This window comes from Erythranthe guttata, chromosome 8 (assembly GCF_056151865.1).
Source record: "Erythranthe guttata isolate IM_541 chromosome 8, IM_541, whole genome shotgun sequence".
Lineage (NCBI taxonomy): Eukaryota > Viridiplantae > Streptophyta > Magnoliopsida > Lamiales > Phrymaceae > Erythranthe > Erythranthe guttata.
Window position 1 is genome coordinate 4,633,356 of NC_142540.1, and position 27,081 is coordinate 4,660,436.

The window sequence follows — 27,081 nt, forward strand, 5'->3', positions numbered from 1 at the left end:
TGAAGAGAGCGTCAACGAGGTTGAATAAAATATCACTAAGAAATTCGAGGAACAATCTATGGGTGCAAATTTTGTTCAAGAAGAGGATGACGACAAGTGCACGAGTAGAGGATGAACCTATGAATTGCGTTGATTTTATGTGACCTAAATTGTCTGTGAAATTTCCTACTGGAGAAGTTGGTGGAGCCATTGGAACTGCCGACTAAGAAGCTAATTATTGTGCTTGTCTTGTTTGGAATAATATTTGTATCCGTAATTTTTGTATCAATAGAAGATTGATGGAACACTTGAAATTGTTTATAGAGCAACCCACAACATTATATTTTGATCATAGCTCGAGGTCGAGCTCTTTTCAAGAAGAGGAGCCATAATTTAGTAGGAGGGTGGTCTAAAAGTTAACGGAAGATATGGGGGCAACGCCTTCATTTTTGTTTAGGAGTATTCACATATACTAAGTATCAAGCCAATTTTAGTAAGAAAATAAGAACTTTAATTTAGGTAACAAAATCATAAATTAAAACATACTATATGATGGTCGAAACCCACAACGTAAAACGGATATGAACAGATAGATGATTGGGAATCACTCAACCGGCGGCACCGGACTCACTCAACGCCACTAATCACGGAATTTCTCGACGCAATCAAGTTGTTGGGTTATTTTAATAAAAACAATATATTTTATTATAAATTATAATAATGTCTTTGACCACTTTTATGAGGGTCATTAGACCACTATTTTGAAACCTTCAAAGTCATTATTTTCCTACATAAAATACCATAATTTCTATATTAAATTGAGGTTTTATGGGGGTTATATTATATATTATATATATGGGATATTGTGGCTTTACATGGGGAAGAGTGAAGAGAAAAAGAAACACTTTTCACCTATACTATATACATATATTTTGAGCTCTTGTTGTGTGTCGGGTGTAAGCTTCTACTTCACTCGAACGTGCAATTTCGGTGAAGTTACAGCGGAGAGATAGGCTGGGCTGTTGTATCCCATAGACGACACGATCGGAACCTTTTTGCACCTCATTAGAGAAGGGGTCGTGAAATTCGTCTTAAGACAGCGACCTAGTCCGCGCCTCACCTTCCCTATCTCCACATTATCGTGGTTTTTATTGCAGCAACTTGTTACATATGAAATTAGAGAACAAATGGAGTACAAGCCTCAATCCACAAGTTTCGTGATCAATCGTCAAATTACAGCCGTGGTTCCAACAATTTAAGACGAATTTTGATCCCGTGAAGATGAGCTTTGACGATGATCCAAAAGAGTAACCCTTGATGATGAAAAAGGGAGATAATTAATTTTTATTTATCATCTTGTGTTGACTAAACAAAATTAATGATCTTATTTTTTAGGGGCTTTAAGATATGCATCCCTAGTGGAAAAACTTATTAGATGATACACCCAAGCCTATAAAAACATTAGCCTCACATCCTTTTGAGAAATTGTGTCTATATTGCCCTTACGGTGAAATAAACGCCGTTTATTTTTTCAGTCTGGGAAAAGGAAATTAAATCCCACCAATCTCGCCATTAAATCTCTAAGATTTTCCAAATCCTACATTAACCGTATCATAATTCAACCCACCCACCCCTCCACTCCCCCCAAATTAGGGTATTTTCCTCTCGTTTTCTACTGCAAATCGACGGCGAGCACCCTCATAGCATCATAAAAAATCAAATTATCGGCGCTACTAACGTCTACAGATGTTACACCAAGAAACAGATCAAGTAAGTTTTGATTTTGTTTGATTTTAGTTTTTTTTTTTTACATTAGGGTTTTACAAAAGCGAATACGCAGGGGAGATGCAGATGAAGGGGCAGCAGGACATAAACGCACTATAGACGCAGGTACGATTCAAAACATGTATGTTTTATTTTTTGTTGTTGTCTAAATCTTTGGGTAACTATGAATTCCACACACGAAAAAATTGTCTAGGAGTGTAAATATTTTTGTGCTTTGAATTTGTAATTCGATATTTGGCAATCGAAGTCTGGATTATGCAATGTTTCATGACGTGTAAGTGTTGTTGTATATTATGTAATGTTTAGATTTGTGTGATTATTGATAGTTGGTGTACACAGACTGTATATTTTTATGATAGTCTGTAAAAACACAATTATATTTCTATGGTAGTCTATGAATTGATAATGTATTTCTACACTAGTCTATAAAATGACAATTGTAGAAATTTTATGGTAGTTATGTTGATGACTTATTAAACATTTGTTATTATATGATTGTCTATGTTATTGATAGACTGGCCTATCTTGCTTATTCGTAAGTTCATTGTTAATGAATTGTGTATGTGAGCTCTATATGCATTCGTAACTATGAATTGATGTTGTATTTTTATGGGAGTCTATGATTGGATACTTTGTTGTCAACCCTAGTTTCTATGGTAGTCTATGAATTGATATTGTATTTCTATAGCGGTCTATGAAATGACAATTGTATAAATTTACTTATAGTTATGTTGTTGTGCGATTCGTTCTTTTTTGCTGACCTATGTTACTGACCTACGATATAGTTGCTATTATATGATTCTCTGTGTAATTGAGAGGCTGACCTATGTTTTTCTATTTGTTAGTTTATTGCTAATGAGTTTTGTATGTCTAACTGTATGTATAATTTATGTAGTACTGTTGTATATTATGGGTAATGTGATATTCTATGGGTTTCTGTCTATTCAAATTTCTTAATAAAAAACTATTGATTCTACAATAACATGGTATATGTACTTTTTTATCTTCCCCCTAACATTTATCTTTGTTGACAAATAAATATGGTTTTTTATATTTGCGGAGAGGCCATGAATGTTGCGCAAAGAACAAGAAATAAAGGTGGTTACATATCTCAATTCATGTCTAACTTGACGTCTACTGTGACTTTCTTCGAAGAAGTGCGACTGAATAATGCTCAGCTAGAGTGCCTGAAGAGGACCACATTTTTCAGCCTCGTATTATAATTCGCAAAGCACAAAATCATGAATGTCTCCGTTACTGGGACGCAAAATGCATGTGTAGATTTTTTTTTTTTTTTTTTTTTTACCTATAGACATGAAAAAGAACATTGTATAGCATCTTTTGAATTACAAGATCAATTGAGCAATGTAGTTGTCTTATTTTGTTTTGTCCCGTGTACGCGACTTCGTTTGCGCAAATGAAATTTAAATTGTTGGCATGTAAACATAATTATGGTTATTGACTCTAGTTTATTGGGTAAAATATTCGAAACAAACGTTGGTCGTTGTTGACACTATATCTCATCAATATATTATTGGTTTTATTTTGGATTAGGACATTTGGTCATAGTTCAATATAATTATTGTCCAACATTTGGTTTCATTCACTGCTTTATAGGAAATAAATGTACCAACTAAGGAATATTGTACACAGACTGGTATTCTATATCGAAAATTTTGAACCATAATTTTACTATGACATAATGAATTCATCTACGGTATCCTACAGATTACTATAGATACTTTGTATTTACGCAGTCGCTGATAAAAGTGCACCAATCCTGGGATAATGCAGTGGTGGAAGATCATGTCAAAGTACTTAAACAAGCCTGGTGTTCAATATCTCAGTGTTGATCTACAAATATATTATGGTATACTGTATTCATCAACAATATCCTATAGATGACTATAGATACTTTGTATTTACACAATTTAAAGTGCACCATCCCTGTAGGAATACAATATTGGACATTAATTTCAAAATACTTAACAGAATATCATTCCATAATAATTAAACAATCCAGTAATTTTCTATTTAAAAAAACATAAAACTATATATAAAATACACACAAACTCATATAAAAATAGAGAAACAACTAGCAAGTTTATTAAAAATTTGCAATTATGTAATTGCTCATATGTAAATCCTAAAAAGAAAAACAAAACGAAACTTACGTAAAACAGGTGAATCCGAGAAACTTAAACAAAACATACATCGCAAAATAAACCACGATCCGGAAACAAAATAGTACTACCCAAACATAAATGCAGGAAAAAAAAAACCCAAAGAACACTACTGTTTAACTTAAACTCAAATTCAAAGGCTAAAAATACTCCAAATCAAAACTACTAAATAGCCCTTGTGCATGTCTTCTTGTTGTGAGTTCCAATCTGGTTGCAACGACGACATATTGAGCCCCGAGTCAGATGCTTTCCTTGGCAACCATGTCCTACTTTCCTGTACTAATACACTAAATCGTTCTTCATCCAAAAGACAAAGTTCAGTGTGTCAAGGCACAGTAGTGTCGTATCTCAAGCACATATGCAACATCAGTAGACTCCTAATGGCATCTATCATCTCCGTAATAGGTAGCCCACGATATTTGCTAATCTGCGAATACCAAGACTCTGTTAAATTGGAAGTCATCTCACCAAATCCCTGGCCAGCAAAACGGAAACAAGCCCAATTTTCGTATGGCGGATTTAGCAAGCAATTATTCAATCTCGGGCCACCGTATTTTCGAAAATTCTCCATGCTATTATCAAACTCAACACATGTAGCAACATAAGCACCTTTTCACACAAAAAAAAAGGAAGAAAATCGGAAAGGCATCGAACTAAGAACGCACGAAGAAGTATTGTTATGCGATGATGAAAAGCAATACGCTATTGAAGATGAAACTGAAAATACTATGCTCAATATTTTGCAGATTAGCACTGTATATTGTTATTTATGGGATCTTCTTCACTTACGTGCGATATACATTAGGGAGGTGATAAATGCCGTTTCAGTTTTCATAATGTCGTTTTGACTTCAAACGTGATCTTGATCATTTTCGAGTTTGAATTTGGCAAAATTCAGAATATGGAATTTGTAATTCTTTGAGTTAGCATTCTAATCTAATTTGAATCGCCAAGATTGGATGTCGGTTGAGAAAGTTATGCATGAATTAATGAACACTGCCCACAACTTTGATGTTTTAAATTATGTAAAATTTAAAACGTAACTCATTCATGCATAACTTTGTCATCCGACATCCAATCCAGGTGATTCATGTTGTATTGGAAAGCTATCTCAAAGGACTACGGTTTCCGTCTTTTGAACTTTGCCAAATTCAAAATAGAAAATAGTCAAAATCACTTTCGAAGTCAAAACGACATTAGTAAAATTAAAACGACATTTATCATTTCAGTATACATTAATGAGATTATATTAAGATACAGTTCCTATCACGATAGAGCGTGATTGATATGTCCCTAATTATAAGGGACGTGATTTATTAAAAAGATGTAACTTTTTAAAACGCCACACAAACGTTCTGTTAACATTAAGGGTAATATTGGGATATTTAAAAAAAAAAACGCTTATATCATATATTTTTTGTACTGAGGGATTTAGTTACCAAAAAAATATTGGGCTCGTATCCTACGTCTAATAACGTTTCGTTTGAGGGACCTCCAGCATATTAACCCTATTTTTTAATAGGTGATTTTTTGTGCAATTCACGAGTTCATATTTAGAGGTCAGTTTCGGACCTGATAATATCCGAATTTGAGAATGTGTAAAACACGAAAGCTTTAGGCATTTCTGTTGGCTGTCCGAAACATCTTGAATCACTGAAATCGGACATCGAACGAGAGAGATATGCTCCAAATACTGAACACTGTTAGAGCTGTCAAATTGTGCGCGATTTTGCCGAATCCACAAAATATTGAGGTATCGAAAAAATTGATAGTTGAGAATTATCAAATCTGGTATGTTATTCTTTTATAATACTAATTATGATTTTTTGCAATTGAGTAATAATGTTGCATGATAAATGTGTGATGAAACGATGGTACATAATTAAGTAACATAACTTGAAGAAAATAATGGAGAATCATAAATAATATTTTTTGATAAGTATACATGTGCATCCGTGCTTTCATGTTTGGTGCGTTATTGTTATCTTTATCATTATATTCTATTGTTGGAATTGCATAAAAGATGTATAATATCATCTGTATTCATATGTCAGAATGTCATTTAGAGGACCTATTATCATATCATAAGTGAATGTAATGTACATACTTTTGATAAAATAAAATTATCTATGTTATTCTGCATACTCAAAATTCATCGACATAATGTGAATCAGAAACCTGAGTTTATTAATAGTGACAGTTATGTGGTGAGAATAGAATTTTATGAATGAAATCTTTCATCAGAAATTAATTACCAATTTACGACAACGTTATTGTATTTTGAATGCATTAATATTGATTTAGAAATTCTGGTGCATTCATATGACGTTACGTTGGCAATAAGTACGGTGCAGTAAAATAATCTCATAATATATACTACATGACATAAGATAAGATGAGGATTATTTTTTAATTTCTATTAATTGTGGCTATTGCTTCGGTCAACTATCATGATTTATATCGTTTGATTATTACTTATCAGAATAGAATACTTATGGTGGTATAAGAATCCCAATAAAATTACTGTTTCTCTATGTGCATTTCATTTTTGAAAATATGGTTACGAGTAATAGTATATTGGTTAATTGTTACCAATTAAATAGTTATGTATTTAAACGAAAATTTCTCAATTTAATTATTAGACATTATATATTTTAATTGTGAAATAGTGGGGGTATTATAGTTTTCTCTAATTGTGAAAATGAGCATGATATATTATATTTTGAATTTAATTCATGATGCATGTGTTTGAATATTTGATGTAGTGGGGGTCTTAGAGAGCTTATCATATGATTAAACATTTTATGTATTGTTTAAACATTGAGAAATAGTGGGGGTTTTAGTGTCTACTTATATGAGTATATTATAATTTATTTTAATGTGATCCATGTTTAGTTGTTTATTTTATGATTGCAATCATGTGAATAATTGAGTAATACCGATGTGGTGGATTAAAAATATTATTTGCAATCTTGATTGTACAACTTTCATAGGCCTAAATTTGCATACATGTGACATTGATGTGATTTACAAAGGCCTAATTGTGATTATTAAAATTTGCTGAAAATATATTAGCAAATAAATTTGTGATTTGTGAAGTGAAACGTTTTTGAAAGTTTCAATATTGTTGATTATTGAAAATCTAAATAAGAGGAATTATATTCCTATTTAATTAGATTTATCACTTTGTGCGAATGACTATATGTTGATAATTCAAAAGTCAAAATTCATATCAATTTTTGATTGATTGTTTTGACAATAACCTGTGAAGAGGCTGGTTGATACCGAATGTGATATATAAAATCCTAATGTGTGATAAATCAAATACTTTGTGCTTTGATTAATGAGATTGTGAAAAATCAATGATTTGTGCATCGATAGATGTGATTGAAAAACTGCAGTTGGCAAAAGCGAGAATCTTTTAATGGAATCCGGAACCATTAAAAGAAAATACAGTACTGTGAATCTATGTGAAAAATCACGTGAAAATTTATGTGAAATTATATGAGAAATGGTTAATAAACCATAAAATCTATGGGACTAAAATTGTGAAATTATATTTCACATTATTTCAGAAATAATCTGAAATGCATCGAGGGGGATTGGATTAAAGCCTAATATATTTTGTAAAGTTGTTGATGAGGATACTACCGCCTAGGGGCTAGAGATCCTATGAACTAGGCGAAGAAAAACGAATCTGAAAGCAACTTGATAGTGATAAAAGTGCACACTTTTATTATCCATCCCTATGATGCGTGTGCACTAATAAAGCTCGTAACGAATTGTGAGGTTGAGACTTTGATCTCTTAATGAGTTCTATAGCCCGAATGGGTGGGGTGTTGGAGTTACGTAAGCATCCTTGATAGAATTAACCTTGTGAGTGTGGAAGTGGGGCCGCTTCCTATGAGAATTATAGACTGTTCTCTAGAGCTCTCACGAGAAATGGGGTAAAGCACATGGCCGTTAATGTGCTGGCTTTAGAAGCTTCGATCGGGACACTTTGAGTATTATGTGTGCAATATGATTCTACGTGCCCCAAGGGTCATTGTTTGAAGGCTAAGTCCACTTTGATTCTAGTACGGGAAACATATTGTACTAAGTGAAGGTTTGAAGGCATTGTCCACTTTCATTATGCATAATATTCCGCTAGAGCTCAAGTATATTTATATTCTCATTTTTATTAAAATAAGTGGGGGATTGTTGGGTTATTTTAATAAAAACAATATATTTTATTATAAATTATAATAATGACTTTGACCACTTTTATGAGGGTCATTAGACCACTATTTTGAAACCTTCAAAGTCATTATTTTCCTACATAAAATACCATAATTTCTATATTAAATTGAGGTTTTATGGGGGTTATATTATATATTATATATATGGGATATTGTGGCTTTACATGGGGAAGAGTGAAGAGAAAAAGAAACACTTTTCACCTATACTATATACATATATTTTGAGCTCTTGTTGTGTGTCGGGTGTAAGCTTCTACATCACTCGAACGTGCAATTTCGGTGAAGTTACAGCGGAGAGATAGGCTGGGCTGTTGTATCCCATAGACGACACGATCGGAACCTTTTTACACCTCATTAGAGAAGGGGTCGTGAAATTCGTCTTAAGAGAGCGACCTAGTCCGCGCCTCACCTTGCCTATCTCCACATTATCGTGGTTTTTATTGCAGCAACTTGTTACATATAAAATTAGAGAACAAATGGAGTACAAGCCTCAATCCACAAGTTTCGTGATCAATCGTCAAATTACAGTCGTGGTTCCAACACAAGTTATTCACTCACTCTCAATGCCAAAGTTCTTGCAAAATATTTTTTAAACTTCAACACTCGGTATTATTTTTATGGGATGTGATAAATGTCGTTCGAGCTTTAATATTACCGTTGCGACTTCAAACGTGATTTTGATCATTTTTTATTTCAAATTTTGCAAAACCCGAAAAATAGAATTTGTAGTATTCTGAGTTAGTTTTCTAATCCAACTTGAATCACCAAAATTGGATATCGGACGAGAAAGATATACATGAATCAATGAATACTACCCACAACTTTGATGTATTGAGGTATCTAAAATTCAAAATGTGACTCATTCATGCATAACTTTGTCACACGGGATCCAATCGAGCGGATTTAAGTTAGATTAGAAAGCTAACCCAAAGGACTACAGTTTTCGTGTTTCGAATTTTGCCAAAATCAAAACAGAAATATGCCAAAATCAGGTTCAAAGTCAAACGACATTAGTAAAATTAAAACGACATTTAACATTTCAGTATTTTTATTCATTGAAAGAAGGTTTATATAGAAGTACTTAAACATCCCTCCAAAACATAAGATATTACAACTTTGAATAACTTCTCAACTTCTTATTCTAGAAGATCGATAAATTGGACCCCGACTCATAGAATGCATACAAATCCATGTCAAAATACCTGGGATTAGGAACCGAGCATTCAAAACAAATTATACAGCATAACTCCACCAACTGATTTTGTATTAGGTTCCCCCCCAATCTAATTTAATTTTCGATTCTTACATTACAGTGATCGCACATTTTGTTGCTTCTGCTGCTGTTGTGTGATTCTATTTCTATGGAATATGCAGTCAATGTGCTTGATTAAATGCCACATCCAAACTGAGACAAAAGCGAAACCGAAAAAAAGAAGAAGTGTAGCAAAATACTCCAGCCCGAGTAGAACGAACAATGCAGCATATACAGAGCTTACCTTTCCAATTCGGAGTCGTATTCAAAAGTTGCAGTACTGTCATTGTTATCTTCATTCTTGACAAGTTCTGGAAACAAAAATGATAACATTGGGTTTGAATTCGTCGAGTTAACCGGATCTTCATTTTCGATATGAGAAGCTGATCTTTCGGTTATTTTCTCTTGTAGGGATAAATCTTCTCCGAGCAGCATCTTAAGCACGGAAGCCATTGTTGGCCGATGATTCGGATCGTATTCGGTGCATAGAAGACCAACCTGTATACATCTCAGTGCTTCATCCTCCGAAACTCCCCCTCTAATGGATTCGTCTACCAGGTCTAATGCTTTCCCTTCTTTCCACAGCTTCCATGCCTGAACATTCACCGTGTCGTAATGTATGCATGGTATTATCAAATAACTCATATACTAGAAAACGACACTCAAACACCACTCCATATTTAGATTGACGTATTATTCTTACTTCTTTCATAAGATCATCAAATATTTTATTAAAATGTTCATTTACTTCAATATTTTTTTCATATATACATGTGGAGCACAATATATTGTGATATGGTTTGAAAAGACAGGTGGCATTTGCAATAACTATTTTGTCATTGTTATTTCTCCTCTTTTAGTAACAAACTACGTTAGAACTCAGCAGCCCTGAATGAGGGTAGCCTAGTGATATAATCAGGTACAGCTTTTGCAAATGATATAAACGAGGTATTAAGTTTGCTGAGCATAGTTCACTTGATGTTATAGTAGCTGAAAGACTGCTCCAGAGGTTTAATTTGGCTGAAAATTATCACCGTTTACTACTTTGAGCTTAGATTTGAATTTGTAAGTAATATTCGTAAAAAGGCTCCCGAAACTTACTTGTTCAATGAGGTGTAGGCCGTGTCCCACATTTCTCATCCCGCTCAAAGTCTCGAGCACAATATGTCCAAAGCTAAACACATCTACCTTATCTGAAAGTCTCCCTTCCATCATATATTCTGGAGCCAAATAACCTCTGTGCAAACACAAATTACAGGGAAAAACATCATTATTTATAACTCGGAAGACGATAATAAGAATGATAGGGTATGTATCCTGACAATACTTACAAGGTGCCGGCAATTTTTGTTTCCACTTCAGATTGATCATCTTCAAATTTTCTGTCAAACCCAAAGCCTGAAATCTTTGGGTTCATTTCGGTGTCCAGTAAAATATTGGTGGATTTGAGATCTCTGTGTATAATTCTCAACCCCGAATCTCGATGAAGATAAACAACTCCTTTAGCAACACCAGTGATGATTTTGAAGCGCAGTGACCATGTAAGCTGATGACTCCGTAGTTTATCTGTGTTCAAATTTTAGTTCATCAAATTCAAAAAAGACATACAATTGAACTTTTTTTTTTTAAAGTGACGAATTTATTTCGAAGGCACGAACCGAATATAAACTTGTCTAGACTTCCGTTTTCCATAAACTCGTATAAAAGAATCCCTCCTTCGTGAATGCAGTACCCGATTAGTTTAATGATGTTGTTATGGTGGAGAGTGGAAACCAATAGAAGCTCGCTATCGAACTGATGGACGGCTGTCCTTGAATATGAAAATCTTTTAACTGCTACTGTGTTTCCTGTAGGTAATACAGCCTATACAAAGTAGTAGTAGAATTAGCTGATAAACTTGCTTTTGACCAAATTGGTAAAATAAAAGAAAAAAGAAACAAAATTGTAGTACAGAAGATAAAGTCACCTTATAAACATAACCAAATCCACCATGTCCAACCCTATGTGAAGTGGAGAACTGGTTAGTGGCAGCTGTGATCGTGGCCAGGTCGAACTTCGGCAAGTTTATATCTGCTTCCAAAATTCCTGCAAAGATAATTGTATAAATGTCATATGTTTGCGTTACGTAGTTAAAGTTATGTAAAAAAGTTGGTATGTATTATTGTGGCCGTGTGAATAATATATATATACCTGATAGTAAGCTGGGTTCTTTTTTCTTAGCTGGCTTGACCTTGTTCCAAAATGCATCCCATGTCCAAAACCGTAACGGCTTATATATTTTCGATTTTCTCAATTTCCGGTTTGTTTTTTCTTTAGGTAGAGATATAAGAGTCTGCACGTGTTCAGAGGCTACTACTATTGGTTGCTCAGTGCTAACCGACGAAGCATTTTCTTTATTCGATGGACCGACTTCATCAGCAACAATAGTTATCTGATTCGGTACCGATGATATTATTATGTTATCCTGCTGCTCAAGTGCAAACTCAAGTCGTACAACTACCTGAGACATTCTTGGCCGTTTTTTCGGTTCGTCATGTAAGCACATTTCAACAATTTCAACAAATACCTTCAAGCTATGTGGTGAGATTTCCTCGACTAAACTCGAATCAACTATCTGATCAACCTCTCCTTTACTAATTCCATTTCGAGCCCATTTTGTCAAAAGATACTTATCCTCTCCAACCATTGGATCCAAAGCTGGTCTTCCACACAGTACTTCCAACAACACCACACCGTACGCATACGTGTCACTTTTCCTCGTCAATTTATGGGTGCTATAATAATATGGATCGAAGTACCCAAACGTGCCCTTAACCTTTGTGCTAATATGGCTCTGTAATTTGCTTCGACTTTCATGTTTCGCCAAACCAAAATCCGAAACCTTGGCCACAAAATTTTCGTCCAGGAGAATGTTCGAAGACTTGACATCACGGTGTATGACTCCATGGCCCGTGTGAAGATAGTCTAGTCCTCGACCAGCTCCAATGCAGATATTAAGACGCTGCTTCCATGTCAGAGAAGAACAGCTAAAGCCCTCTCTTTCGAGTTTGTAGAGGTGGTCGGATAATGTACCACTTGCCATGTACTCGTAAACGAGAATCATTTCTCTTCGCTCGCTGCAGTAGCCAATTAGAGAGACGAGATTAATGTGACGGAGCTCGGATAGTGTTTCGATCTCCGTCAGAAACTCGTGCTTCCCTTGCTTCGAGTTCGATTTGAGCCGCTTTATAGCAACATATTCTCTCCCGTTGTCGATAAGCCCTCTGTACACTTTGCCGAATCCACCTCTTCCAATGACTAGTGCACGGCTGAAGTTTTCGGTGGCTGATCGGATCTCCGCCAGTGAAAAGCGGCGGCAGAGCCGCTCAGCCCTGGCCGACGGTTTGTTTTCCTCCTCTGTAGTGCTACTAGTTTCCCAAATATCTTGCATTTTATAAACAATGATATTTACGACAGAAAGTATAACTATTACAACCGTAACAATGGCGTCTCTGTGACCAAGAACTGAGAGTATGTTTTGCATGATCCAGGGTGGCGATTCTTTTGGCGGAAGCAAGGCGGCATTTGGGCTGGCGAGGCTGTTATCCGGGTTGCTCAGCTTGAATATTTCAAATCCTTTAACGATTTTATTTTCGTCGATCATAAATCCATGGTACGATTGGATGGAAATCGAGAGATCCCGTTTTCCCTCTTTCTTTTGACCTCTCATCACCACCATGTAGTCCCTATACCATACGAAGAAGCTACGTTCATCCCTTTCTTTCACTACATCCATTTTCGTATCAACATTCATTTCATTAATAAAAATTTCAAAGTTCTCAACTGTCTTGAGTCCCAAGTCTCCGAAATGTATTCTAACCAAGTACCTAAATCCAACATCCACCGGCTTTTTCCACGCAAGATTATCGATCTCAGTTGCTTTCGGTTTCGGAGGAGGACCCCACATCCCAAACATATCATCAAAATCATCGTTCGACGAAGCAAACTCCCGTTTGATATTCAACCGGTGAATCAACTCAAGTGCAGTGCCGTTGTCAATACAGACCACCGACTTTCGGCCGACCACTTGGGCGGCTCCGAATTTTTCTCCACCTTCATTGAAGTAAGAAAGATGCATAGGGACTGAGATAACTTCAATCCCATTAATGAAAGCGTAAGTTGTACTATCTTGTGACTGTGTACTCTCAGTAGGAGAGAAAGTTACGTTCAGTCCTTGATTTTGTTCTATGCTTAAACAGAATTCCTTGGAGAAAGAGTTCACACCAAGAGCAGCAGCTGCTAATGAAGCACTGAAGTTATTTAGCAGGACAAAACGTCCTGCCTCGACGGTGAATAAGTCCGTATGCCGTTTGAAACCTTTATACGGAGACGGGTTAAAATGAAGGCGGAGAATTTTCTGACCCGGGTTGACTTGGAATACATAGGAGAATTGGGAATGAGAGATTCTTGAAGTTTTGTACGGAATTGGATCTGTAGAGATTAATTTGTGGATGAGAGATGAGGTGGTTGATTTGCCCTTTATTTGTAGCAAAGGAGGAGATTTTGGCTGTGAATCTCCAGTCCATTTCTTGCCATTGAGAGCTGCAGAAGTGCCGAACGAGCCGCAGTTAATCGAAAATTGGCTTGTGGTGGTAGCTTGGTTGTTGTTGCTAGCAGTGGTTGATGTAAGTTTTTGTTTATGGAATATGGTGGGAATGGTAGGTAATAAAAAGATTGATCAAACACTTGCTGGGAAGTTGCATTAGTTGACCGCATTGACTCTGTGTTGACTTTGCCAAGTCAGGTGTGAACAAACCAGTTGCCTAGTACCACTGTACCAGTATGGGTGTGAACAAAATATATGGTTGTATTAGAAAATGCTATTTGCGGTCACAAAATTGCTATTCGCGGTTTCTAACAAAACCCCCCAAAACTTTTAAAAATATCAAAAAACCCCCCAAAACTGCAAATAGCAAAAAAAAAAGAAAAAAAATTCGAAAATTCGAAATCAAGCTTGAAGAAGGGTTGGGCTTCGATTTTTTGATGTAATTTCGACTCTTTTATGTGTAATATGCATTGGGTAGGTCGATTACGGAACCAATTTCATGTTAAAAAGCCCTACAAATCGATTTGCAGGGCTTTTTTTTTTCGCAAAAAAATGGTCGAACGCCCAAGATGGGCGCCCAAGGCATGTACGAACGCCCGTTCCGGGGGCGCCCAGTAATATATTTTTTTTTTTTCACATTTGTCAAAAACAAATAGGGTAAATTACAAAATCCCCCCTCAACTTTGGCTACATTACAAAAAGGCCCTGACGAATACTTGTCATTCTATCTATTAATCAAACAAAAAAACTGTTCTACAAAATAATTTCACTATTTTGCCTACTATTTTCCTCAATTCGATCAGAGAGCCCTGTGTATTTCACTCTTGCAGGGTATGAAATCCCATCACAAGTAACTTATCATCTCCGATCAATATTTTACTATCTCTCGAGCGTGTCATCAAGTTCAAATGTTGCATTAGTCACAAGTCCATCATCGGCATTGAAACTGCCGCTCGATAGATCATCATCATCATCATCATCATCATCATCATCATCATCTATTTGTGGCCTTTGCTCGACACGGAGCTCAATTTCTAGGTCCTGCCCTTGCAACATTTTGAGCACACAAGGCATAGTCGGTCTGTACTTTGGTTCGTTTTGGGTGCATAAAAGACCAACTTGAATGCATCTCAGAGCTTCGTCTGCCGAAAATACCCCAAAAAGTGATTCGTCTACCATCTCTAATGGCCTTCCTTTATTCCACAGCTTCCACGCCTGAAAACTCCCAATCGTAAAATTCCGATCATACACACACACACACACACACACATACATGCAACAATCCATATATATTAGTCCATACTTACATAGTCAACAAGGCAATAAGTTGGTTGGTATCTTCTCCTGCCACTGACCATCTCCAGGACTACGATTCCAAAACTGTACATATCTGAATGCACTGAATACGTTGCGTGTGTAAGGCACTCTGGAGATATATAGCCACTGCACAGACATACAACACAATTATTTCCGATAAGAAAAACGGAGGGAGATAGTGAACATGTAAGAATCCTGATACTTACATGGTCCCAACTACATTTGAGGTTTTCAGTTCAGATTGATGTTCTGTCAATGTCCTAGCTAAGGCAAAGGTGCAAATTTTAGGATTCATATCAAAGTCGAGCAAAATATTGCTTAAATTAAGATCTCTGTGGATGACTCTCAGTCCTGAATCTTGATGAAGATAAGAGACTCCTTGAGCAATCCCCGTTATAATTTTGAAGCGTAAGGACCATTGAAGGCGATGTATGCCTAAAACAGTTAGTCGTTAGTCAGTAGTAGTACTAGTAGGTATTTGTAAATCAAGAAATCGAGCTGTTGAAGCACCAACCAAATATGAAAGAACTTAGACTTGTGTTTGTCATGAACTCATATACGAGCAACTTTTCTTCTTTATGAATGCAATAGCCAAGCAGTTTGATGATGTTCGGATGCTGAAGTTTGGGAAGCAAGAGAATCTTGTTTTTGAATATGTCGAGGTTACTTGGTCTAGAAGATGTTAAAAACCTTTTAACTGCAACTAATTGTCCTGAAGGTGGCAACATAGCCTACATAAATAATAATAGTTTATTAGGGGAAACTTTTCAGTTACCATCTTATCCTATATGGTAGAGGAAAAGAGTAGAACATATTATTTTACAATGTGACCTTATAAACAGTGCTCCATCCACCTCGTCCAACTATATTTGAAGAGGAGAATTGCTGTGTGCCAGCGAGGATTGTATCCCAATCGAACACTTTTATGTCTGCTGCTGCAGGCATAAAAGTTTCTGCAGTTTCCTTGTTAACAGATTTGGCTAACGGACAACAAATAAAATATTTCAAAAACACAACGTTATTCGTAAAGTACCACCAACAGTTGTAAAAATAAAACAGGGATATAAAACATTTGTGGAGTTTAATGTGCTCATACCTGATAGCAATAACTCAATTTTCTTGGATGATTTAACTTTGCTCCAAAGCGCATCCCACGGCCAAAGTCGTGATGGCTTATTTATTGTGGCTTTTCTCCCATATTTTTTTCCCGATTGAAGGCTAACTACTTTGCTGTTTCTTTGTTCTTTTGGAGTAGGTGTGATTTCTGCAAGACTACCGGAGACCGTTGTTGGCTGCCGTGATAGGCCGATTTCGTCAGAAGAATTTGCTACCCCATTTAACTCCAATACTTCTTTGCTCTCTTGTTGTTCACTAGCTATTTCATTTAGTACTAAAGGTTGTCTACTCTCATGTTGCTCCAATGCTAACTCAAGTTGCAGCACAATTTGGGACATTGTTGGCCGATTCTTCGGTTCATCGTGCAAGCATCTTTCAGCAATCCCCACAAATGTCTTCAAACTATGTACTGAAATTTCCTCTCTGAGACTTGAAGCCACAATCTGATCAACTTTCCCCTCACTAATTTTAGATCGAGCCCAAAAGGGCAGAATCCGCTCTTCCCCTTCTGCCCTTGAATCCAATACCGGTCTCCCACACAATACTTCCAACAACACCACCCCAAAGGAATACGAGTCGCTTTTCCTCGTCAGTTCAGAGGTCTTATGATAATGTGGGTCCATGTACCAATATGTGCCTTTTACTTTTGTGCTAACGTGACTATGTAAATTGTTCTTGTCTTCAGTTTTGGCCAAGCCAAAATCAGCAACCTTAGCTACAAGATTCTCATCTAGCAGGATGTTTGAAGGTTTTACATCACGATGTATGACTCCATTGCCCGTGTGAAGATAGTCCATTCCACGACAAGCTCCTATGCATATATCAAGACGCTGCTTCCATGTGAGCGGAGAACAACTATAGCCACCCCTTTCGAGTTTGTAGAGCTGATCAGAAAGTGTTCCTCCAGCCATATAGTCGTAAACAAGAATCATCTCTCCATGATCATTGCAGTAACCAATTAGAGAAACTAGATTAACATGTCGGAGCTTTGAAAGTGTTTCAATCTCGGTCAGAAACTCGTGCGGCCCTTGATGAGAATTTGGTTTCAGCCTCTTCACAGCAACAAATACTTGCCCATTATCAATGAGGCCTTTGTACACTTTACCAAATCCACCCCTTCCGATTACAAGTCCATCACTGAAATTTCTTGTGGCTAATTGGACCTCGGTTAAAGAAAAGCGCCGACAGAGTCGTTCAGACCTTGCAGATGGCTTGTTTTCCTCCACAATATTTCTAGCTTCCCAAATTTCACAAAACTTGTGAGCAATGATATTTACCAGACAAAATACAGCTATTGCAATAGTTGCGATCATATTTTTACTGCCAATGTTAATGTTCAAGAAAGAAGTTTGTAGAGTCTGTGATGACGAGTCAAAAGCCGAAGGCAAAGCATTCGGGCTAGCAAGATTGTTGTCAGGATTGCTCAATTTAAATATCTCGAAATGTGACAGTAGTCCACGAACATCTATAAGTTCATCACACGACTGCAGAGAAATCAGGAGATTACGTTTACCTTCGTTTTTGTGGCCTCTCATCATCACCGTGTAGTCCCTATAGAGGGGGATGCTGTTTTCATCACTTCCTTTTACAATGTCGATAGTAGTCTGAGCAATCATTTCATTGACAAACACTTTAAACGACACATCACCTCTCCCTGCAATCTTGAATCCCAACTCTGAGAAATGAAGCCTGATCAAGTACTTGAATCCCACATCCACCGATATTTTCCAGGTGTTGTCTTCTCTCTCATTTTCTTTTCGGGTTGCCCACTTTGGAAATATATTGTCCGAATCTCCATCAAACGGGGCCGGATTTGGTTTGATCTCCGACCGGTGTACTACTTCAAGTGCAGTGTTGTAATCTCCACCATGGAAGTACGAAAGTCTGGCAGGCACCGAGATGATCTCAATGCCATTTATAAAAGCATATGCATCTACTGATTGATGACTACTTTTGGGAGAAAAAACCACGTTGAACAGTTGATGCTCTTCTATGTTGAAACAGAATTCTTTGGCGAAAAAGTTCACACCAAGAGCACGAGCAGTAAGTGAAGGGCTAAAGCTACCGAGCAAGGTAAATTCACCAGCTTCAACGGTGAATAAGTCCTTGGACCCTTTAAAGCCTTTGTACGGAGCCGGATTAAAGTGAAGACGGAGAATTTTCTGACCTGGGCTCAGTTGAAATGCATAGGAGAATCGGGTTCGAGAAACACGTGCGGTTTTGTGAGGAACTGGATCAGCAGAGATACTCAACTTATGGACGACTGTTGAAGTGGTTGATAATCCTTTTATTTGTAGTAGAGAAGAATGTTTTGAATTTACGTCTCCGATCCATTCCCTTCCATTATTGCTTGCTTGAGAGGAACCAAATGAGCCGCAGTTGATCGAAACATCGTCTGTGAAGTGAGTAATTATTGGATCATTGCTAGAAGAAGATGTGAATGTGATCAAGAAGCAGATAAATATCATAGCAATTGAGACTGCATGATTATAGAAATTCATGGCTGTGTAATTGGTTGATGTTGTAAAGCAGAGAAGTTGGGAAAGAATGAATGCTTTCATGGTCCATGTTTACTACAACTTAGAAATAACTATAGTTGACTATTCTTGTTTTCACATTTAGTGCATGGTCAAGTTTTTGAATCAGTCAAGTCTTTCTTATATGTATATATATTTATATAATTTGTTTCACTTTCGTGTATGTCCCTAGTTCAGTGATGAATTTCCAAGAAATGAGACTCTAACAAGTATATGGGACCAATCACCTATCTGTACTAGTAAATAATATAGTGAATTGATCATATTATATTATTTATAAATTATATATCTTATTCATTTTTCATACAAATAATGCAATCTATCAATTTGCAATTTGCAAAAAAATTATTTGGAGATTTGCTATTATCCCACAGACTCGTAAATCTCAAGCAAAAACACCCAAATAAAAGTAAAACAACAGAACACGAGTGCTGCCGTCTTTACAACTGAAAGGCATTTGATCAAACACCTTCTAGGCACATTCATCTTTGAATCTATTAACACGAGAGAGAGAGAGAGAGAGAGAGAGAGGTGTGCAGAATAAATCACTTTTCAAACTAAAAATGCTTCAAAAAGGCAGATTTCTCTCTCTCTCTCTCTCTCTCTCTCTCTCTCTCTCTCTCTCTCTCTCTCTCTCTCTCTCTCTCTCTCTCTCTCTCTCTCTCTCACTGTAAAATAGCTACCCATATAATAAACCATATCAGAATAAACTCTGGTCCACATGCATATGTTAACAGAAATTCAATACGACAAATGTTCAGGCATGGAACGAAGAGAAAGGATAAATACCTGGTAGAGGAATCCATTGGAGGATGAAGCACTAAGATGAATCCAGGTTGCTCGGCCAGCAAAAATGGCTTCCGTGCTTAAGATATGTTGCTCGGAGAAGATATGTCAGCTTCGACGAATTCCAATTTTGAAACAGAAGATCCATTAGATTCGACCAATGGAAAATTTTAATTCAGAAAATTAATAATGGAATTTCAATTCAGAAAAGTTATTTCGAAAGTTCCAATCATTTTTTTTTTAAATGACATTTATAATATCAAATACCATTAGTAAATAGTAATATCATATTTCGCCTTTTTTTGTGCAAGTAACTAGTAATATAATGGAATTTCAGATTTTCGACAATTATTATGATTAAAAAAAAAATGTCGATTTTGGAACAAGTTTTCTTATTCCATTTTCCAGAATTTTGATTTTCGATTATTTCGAAAAAGAATGTTTGGAACAAAATTGGATGGGAAAATTATATTTTGTCTTTCAAATTTACTCGATTCCACTTTCGTTCCAGGATGCACAAATTTCACTCTCTATTTAGTATTCATCATCATTCTGTGACACTTTCGGTCCATTTTGTTAGTTGACCGTTTATGAGTAACGGAAAATACTTTTTTGGTCTAAAATTAGGATTTCCAGTTCATTTGGGGCTACCAACAAAACTAAGGTCATTAATTCAAAAATATTTGTTATTTAAGTCAGTATTTTTATCTCAGCTAATTCTATCTAAAATAATTTGATTTCTCAAAAAAAAAAAAATATTAATCGCGTAACTAATTTATATATATTAATAAATTTCTTAAAATCGAATTCGTTTCCACCCCTATAATCCAATAATTTATCATCTTGGAAGTATATTTGCACAGGTGCAAGTGTTGCATTCCTTGTTCGATCGACCATATTATTACTGTAAATGTGCTGCACCGTAATTGTTTACGAGTAAAAGGACTTGCTAGTACTTGAAACTAATTATGTATGATCACAAAAAAAAAAAAAAAAATTTAATATATATATATATATATATATATATATATATATATATATAATTCTTGTATATTTTCTTAAGTGAAATACATACCAAAATATGGCACAAATTAAACATGCTTGTGTGAACTAAATGAAATATTTACCATGATGAACCTTCCTACATGGTCACAACATATTTTGTACTAACAAGTGATCTGCATTACTATCAAATGTTGCGTTGTTCTCAAGTCCGTCTTCGGTACGTAAACTGCCGCTTGCTAGATCATCAATTTGAGGCACTTGCACCTCCATTTCTAGCTCCTCTCCTTGCAAAATTTTGAGCACTGATGCCATAATAGGTCTGTGATCTGGATCTTGATGCGTGCATAAGAGACCAACTTGAATGCATCTCAACGCTTCATCTGCCGAAAATACCCCCCAAACGGATTTGTCTACTAGCTCTAATGCTTCCCCTTCGTACCACAACTTCCATGCCTGAATAAAAGTCCCGACCAATCATAAAACGAATCATGTGTGTGTGTATAAAGTTTACCTTTAAAAAAAAAAGTCTTTTACCTTCGTTTTGAGTGATGCATAAGCGCAACACTATATTGATATAGAATGTGCGATTAATCCGAACTCGTACATAGTAAATTCTACCTTCTATTACTAAATTACGGAGTACGTTCACACTTACATAGTCGAAGAAGGTGGTTCCCGTTATTCTCTTGCCACTCACCGTCTCCAGTACTATGATGCCGAATCCGTAAACATCCGATTTAACTGAAAATCCATAATCTGGAGACATGTAGCCACTGCACACAAAATAAAACAAAATCATTCCCAATTAGTAAACAGACAAACCGGAGGGAGATACTGAACAAAGAATGGATTATGTGACACTTACGTGGCCCCACTAATTCCTGAAATTTCGAATTCAGATCGATGTTCTGCCAAAGTTGTAGGTATGGCAAAGCCGGAAATTTTAGGATTCATATCAAAGTCGAGCAAAATATTGCTTAATTTAAGATCTCTGTGGATGACTCTCAGTCCTGAGTCTTGATGAAGATAAACAAGTCCTTGAGCAATCCCCGTTATGATTTTAAAACGTACTGACCATTGAAGCCGACAAAACTTCAACGCATCCTTATATACACCTGAAAAAACAACAGTAGTCAGTATATCATAATTTGTTTTAGGAGCAACAGTAGTCAGTATTATAAATTAGGAGAAATGGAAGTTTCTGAAGCACTAACCATACAATATAGAATCTAGACTTGTGTTTGCCATGAACTCGTATACAAGCAACTTTTCTTTTCTATTAATGCAATAGCCAAGCATTTTGATGATGTTTCGGTGCTCAAGTTTGGGAAGCAAGAGAATCTCGTTCCTGAATTCCACGAGGCCTTGTCCCGAAGATGGTGAAAACCTTTTAACTGCAACTAATTGTCCTGTAGATGGGAATACAGCCTATACAAGTAGATTAATTAGGTGAAAGATGGGAAAGGTTCATTTTACCATCTCTCGTGTTTAGAGAGTGACCTTATAAACAGTACCCGATCCACCTTGTCCAACTATATTTGAATAGGAGAAGTGATTTGTGGCAGCGACAATTGAATCCCAACCAAACTCGGTCACTTTTATGTCTGTTGCACAGTATTCATCCCAAATTTATGTTGTTCTCAGAAAAAACATTATACATATCAGGAAATAACATTAATCGAAAAGTAACAACATAAACTAGAGTAACAATGAACTAGGAAATATTTTGGCTTTACAGTGGCCATACCTGATAATAAGGATTCAATCTTGGATGGTTTAAATTTGTTCCATAATGAGTCCAACGGCCCAAGTCGTAATGACTTACTTACTGTGGCTTTTCTTCCATGTTTTTTTCCAGATGGAAGCCCAACGACTTTTCTGTTCCTTTGTTCTTCTAAAGGAGGTGTGATTTCCGGAACATCGGTGCAGGTTATTGCTGGCTGCCCTAACTGGTTGATTTCAGCACTACAAGAAGCACTTGCTATTTCATTTAACACCAGAGGTTGTTTATTTTCATGTTGCTCCAATGCTAGCTCAAGTTGCTGCACAATTTGGGACATTGTTGGCCGATTCTTGGGTTCATCGCGCAAGCATCTTTCAGCGACCCCAACAAATGTCTTCAAACTATCTACTGAAATTTCCTCTCTGAGACTTGAAGCCACAATCTGATCAACTTCCCCCTTACTAATTTTAGATCGAGCCCAAATTGGTAGAATCCGCTCTTCCCCTTGTGCCCTTGAATCCAATACTGGTCTCCCACATAATACTTCCAACAACACCACTCCAAAAGAATACGAGTCGCTTTTCCTCGTCAATTTGGATGTCTTGTGATAATGTGGGTCCATGTACCAATATGTGCCTTTTACTTTTGTGCTAATATGGCTATGGAAATTGCTCCTGTCTTCAGTTTTGGCCAACCCAAAGTCAGAAACCTTAGCTACAAGATTCTCATCTAGCAGGATGTTTGTAGTTTTTACATCTCGATGTATGACTCCATTGCCCGTGTGAAGATAGTCTAGTCCACGACCAGCTCCAATGCAAATGTTCAAGCGCTGCTTCCACGTGAGAGCCGAAGAGTTACTACTTTCCCTTGAAAGTTTATAGAGTTGATCAGAAAGCGTTCCTCCAGCCATATAATCGTAAACAAGAATCATTTCTCCATGATCATTGCAATAACCAATTAGAGGGACTAGATTCACATGTCGGAGCTCTGAAAGTGTTTCAATCTCGGTCAAAAACTCGTGTGCCCCTTGATGAGAATTTGGTTTCAACCTCTTCACAGCAACAAATACTTGCCCATTATCAATGAGGCCTTTGTACACTTTACCAAATCCTCCCTTTCCAATTAAAAGTCCATCACTGAAATTTCTTGTGGCTAGTTGGACCTCGGTTAAAGAAAAGCGCCGACAGAGTCGTTCAGCCCTTGCAGATGGCTTGTTTTCCTCCTTAGTATTGCTAGCTTCCCAAATTTCACGAAACTTGTGAGCAACTATATTTACCATACAAACTACAGCTACCGCAATAGTTGCAATTGCGTTTCTATGGCCAAGAACCAAGAGCAAAGTTTGTACAGTATGGGACGCTGAATCCCGAGCCAGAGGCAAAGCATTTGGGCTGGCAAGACTATTGTCAGGATTGCTCAATTTTAATATTTCGAATGCTGAAAGCAGTTCTTGCCCATCTGTAATATCATTATATGACTCTATGGAAATCAAGAGATTACTTTTAACCTCTGTTTTGTGCCCTCTTATCATCAATATGTAATCCCTATACCGAGGAATACTATTTTCACCACTTCCTTCTATAATGTCAATATTAGTATGAGCAATCATTTCATTGATGAAGACTTTAAACATCACATCACCAGGCCCTGCAATCTTGAGTCCCAGCTGTGAAAAATGAAGCCTGATCAAGTACCTGAATCCCACATCCACCGATATTTTCCAGGAATTATTTTCTTTCTCGTTTTCTTTTTGCGTTGCCCACTTTGGAAATAATATATTATCCCAATCTCCATCAAACGGGACATAATTTTGTTTAATTTCCGTACGGTGTACTACTTCAAGTGCATTGTTTCCATCGACATAAACCAGAGACTTTTGTCCAACTACTTGAAGCCCAATATCTCCACCATGAAAGTATGAAAGTCTGGCTGGCACTGAGATGATCTCAATGCCATTTATAAAAGCATATGTATCTAGTGATTGAGTACTTTCTGGAGAAAAAACTACGCTGAAGAGTTGATTTTCTTCTATATTTAAACAAAATTCTTTGGTGAAATAACTCACACCAAGAGCATGAGCAGTAATTGAAGGGCTAAAGTTACCGAGCAAGGTAAATGCACCAGCTTCAACGGTGAATAAGTCCTTCGACCCTTTAAAGACTTTGTACGGAGCGGGACTAAAGTGAAGACGAAGAATTTTCTGACCTGGGCTGAGTCGAAATGCATAGGAGAATTGTGTACGAGAGAGTCGTGCGGTCTTATGTGGAACTGGATCAACAGAGACAGTCAACTTATGATCAGCTGCGGTTGTTGATGATAAACCTTTTATTTGCAGTAGAGAAGAATATTTTGGCGTTACATCTCCGATCCATTCCCTTCCATTCGGTGCTTGAGAGGACCCGAATGAGCCGCAATTAATAGAAACATCGCCTGTGAAGTGAGTAATTATTGGATCGTTACTACAAGAAGATGCGAACATGATCAAGAAGCAGATAATTAATACCGAATCAAATGAGACTGGGCAGAAATTCATGGCTGGATATTGGTAAGTGTTGTAAACCAAAGGGGTAAAAGAAAGATGTGAGGATTTCCCCAGTGCAGAGAATCAAATATAGTTGACTAGCCTTGCATTACTATTTAGTTTAGATGAAGTAGTTGATTCATCGAATATTATTTGTTTCTTCTTCTTTCTTGTCCTATTATTTCTTTTAACACACCAGTAACAATATATAATATAACTTAATTGACTAAAATAAAATATTACAAGATAATTTTGGAATAAAGAATTATTTGATCTAAAATATTTCAAACTACTTCACAGAATAATTATTGCTATAATATCAATGATTAAATAATTTGTTTAGAAGAACTAAAGTCAATGAAATTATACATTCTTCAAGTTGAAGCTATATTATGTAGCTTCGCATTCAAGTTAGTTCTTCGTTTGATCTTAATGATTAATCTGATATTCTTAACTGGAAAAGTCTTATTCCTGGCAATCTTTTTGTTATCGACCTCTATAGGAAACAAAATCAACTTTCTCATCAGGATCAGTTACATTCTTCATGATCATTTTTGTTTTTATGCCGTATAATAGTGTGATATGTATTAGAAATTTCTCAGTTGTCAAACTACCCAACGAATTCCTCGAGTGTTTCTCTAAGCTAACAATAGTCTTCTCCATGTCGAACCACGACAAATAAACCGAATAGTAAATTATTAAAATGAGTAGTTAACAGTACACATGTACGGTGAAACCTATAATCGATGAATTTCACCCGCTGACAATAAAGAACTCAAGGCAGATTAATTATGTCAATTAAAAATAAAATTAGATATAGTATCAGCGTAGAAACCACTAAAAGGCTTTTTACAAAGCACATGTTTTTCGGCTTCAATTAATATAAACTCAAGCATAAAGTATTGAATATATGCAAAAAGTTAGTATAATTTAATATCGCTATGAAAACCGAGACTTTCATCTCGTACAATTCAAGCAAGATCATATCCAAGCAGAAATAAAATTATAGCCATACATGTAATTTGACATTGTTTAATCTTAGAACTACACAACTATACTCCAAGAATTGACGACGTGTTTATTCAAGGAGGTATAAATGAGGTGGAAACCCCTAACAGGCTTTTGATCGAACACCTTCCAGGCACATGCTTTCCCGAACCGATTAACGCATAACAGAAAGAGAGAAACAAAAGTGTGCAGAGAAAATGAAGAGAAATAGAATAGAGAACTTACTTGAAAACGAAGTGCTGGCAAGCTAAGTACGAGAAGCCGTTTCCGGTGGATAAAAGTGAAGCCTCCCAAAATGCAAAACTGCAATGCAGGGGAAACCTCGATTATACACTAATACATGAACAATCAAATCTATGGGAAATCGAATAAATAAGAATGGACATTTACTTCGCTGAATTAACGGCTCTTTGTCGTCGTCGACCTTCATCCGACTCGGCCAGCCATCTTTCTGCCTTTCGTAGAATGAAAATTGCTCGTGTTTCTCATGATTTGTTTACCAAAAGAGAAATTAAAAGTATGTCAAATTCCACTTCTTTTTACTCGGTATCCTTCTGCTCTCGATTGCATCTCGTTTGAACTAAACTTTGAAATAACAAAAACGCTACATCTCCCAATTTAAATAATTATTAAAAAAATAATAATAATTATTAATTTTTTTAATAATTATTTAAACTGAGATGGGTAGTTTTTTTGTAATTTTCAGACTTAGAGATCAAACGGAGTTAATGTCAAAGGTCTAAAGATTAACCGCGAGGGCCACGTTAAGACGATTTTTCAATTGCAAGGGGACAAATCGATGCAGTCGAGAGTACAAGAGGTAAAGTGATATCGATCCAAAGTAAATGGGGGAAATGGAATTTTCCATTAAAAGTAGTTACATAAGAGATTATAACAAATATTTTTTTTGGGGGCTTCCCAAAGATTATAAAAATTTCCTATTTTTTTAATTAAATTATTATTCAAGTGATTAATTTTTTTTTTTAAATTAAATTACTATTCAAAATAAAAGTAAGCTATTTTAATCAAACAAATACACATTATAA

General features: G+C 36.2%; 3 protein-coding genes across 5 annotated transcripts; all 3 read right to left on the reverse strand.

Moving 5' to 3' along the window:
• Positions 1–9,362: 9,362 nt before the first annotated feature.
• On the reverse strand, positions 9,363–14,142 carry LOC148768345 (putative receptor-like protein kinase At5g39000; the record flags this gene model as incomplete). The annotated part of the gene is made up of 6 exons (XM_088821112.1): positions 9,363–10,031; positions 10,539–10,674; positions 10,769–11,003; positions 11,096–11,300; positions 11,404–11,522; positions 11,628–14,142. Coding segments are annotated over 6 exons (3,564 nt in total), but the record flags the coding sequence as incomplete, so codon positions are not given.
• A 540-nt stretch (positions 14,143–14,682) lies between these two features.
• On the reverse strand, positions 14,683–20,321 carry LOC148768346 (putative receptor-like protein kinase At5g39000). 2 transcript variants are annotated; one of them, XM_088821743.1, is made up of 7 exons: positions 19,782–20,321; positions 16,436–18,850; positions 16,171–16,319; positions 15,854–16,070; positions 15,546–15,774; positions 15,330–15,465; positions 14,683–15,237 (listed from the first exon to the last, which is right to left on the reverse strand). In XM_088821743.1, the coding sequence occupies exons 2-7, from the start codon at positions 18,069–18,071 to the stop codon at positions 14,902–14,904; spliced, it is 2,703 nt and encodes a 900-aa protein (XP_088677869.1). In that variant the 5' UTR covers positions 18,072–18,850; positions 19,782–20,321; the 3' UTR covers positions 14,683–14,901. The 2 variants fall into 2 exon arrangements, with proteins under 2 accessions (XP_088677869.1, XP_088677868.1); XM_088821742.1 differs by lacking the exon at positions 19,782–20,321 and having other exon boundaries at positions 16,436–19,021.
• A 491-nt stretch (positions 20,322–20,812) lies between these two features.
• On the reverse strand, positions 20,813–26,554 carry LOC105954930 (putative receptor-like protein kinase At5g39000). Of its 2 annotated transcripts, XM_088821745.1 has the most exons (8): positions 26,426–26,554; positions 26,261–26,338; positions 22,531–24,936; positions 22,284–22,387; positions 21,998–22,211; positions 21,649–21,898; positions 21,439–21,556; positions 20,813–21,236 (listed from the first exon to the last, which is right to left on the reverse strand). In XM_088821745.1, the coding sequence occupies exons 3-8, from the start codon at positions 24,137–24,139 to the stop codon at positions 20,928–20,930; spliced, it is 2,604 nt and encodes an 867-aa protein (XP_088677871.1). In that variant the 5' UTR covers positions 24,140–24,936; positions 26,261–26,338; positions 26,426–26,554; the 3' UTR covers positions 20,813–20,927. The 2 variants fall into 2 exon arrangements, with proteins under 2 accessions (XP_088677871.1, XP_012834069.2); XM_012978615.2 differs by lacking the exons at positions 26,261–26,338; positions 26,426–26,554 and having other exon boundaries at positions 22,531–25,150.
• Between the last annotated feature and the right edge of the window lie 527 nt (positions 26,555–27,081).

What these genes read in the sequence shown, in the direction of transcription:
- LOC148768346 (XM_088821742.1), bottom strand. Translation starts at nt 19,016, where the DNA reads ATGAAAGCATTCATTCTTTCCCAACTTCTCTGCTTTACAACATCAACC. An exon ending in TCTAAGTTCTTTCATATTTG is followed by an intron (nt 15,775 to 15,853) that starts GTTGGTGCTTCA and finishes TAACTGTTTTAG; the next exon opens with GCATACATCGCCTTCAATGG. An exon ending in CTTATTGCCTTGTTGACTAT is followed by an intron (nt 15,238 to 15,329) that starts GTAAGTATGGAC and finishes GGGAGTTTTCAG; the next exon opens with GCGTGGAAGCTGTGGAATAA.
- LOC105954930 (XM_012978615.2), bottom strand. Translation starts at nt 25,039, where the DNA reads ATGAATTTCTGCCCAGTCTCATTTGATTCGGTATTAATTATCTGCTTC. An exon ending in GATCGGGTACTGTTTATAAG is followed by an intron (nt 22,212 to 22,283) that starts GTCACTCTCTAA and finishes CTACTTGTATAG; the next exon opens with GCTGTATTCCCATCTACAGG. An exon ending in GAACCACCTTCTTCGACTAT is followed by an intron (nt 21,237 to 21,438) that starts GTAAGTGTGAAC and finishes ACTTTTATTCAG; the next exon opens with GCATGGAAGTTGTGGTACGA.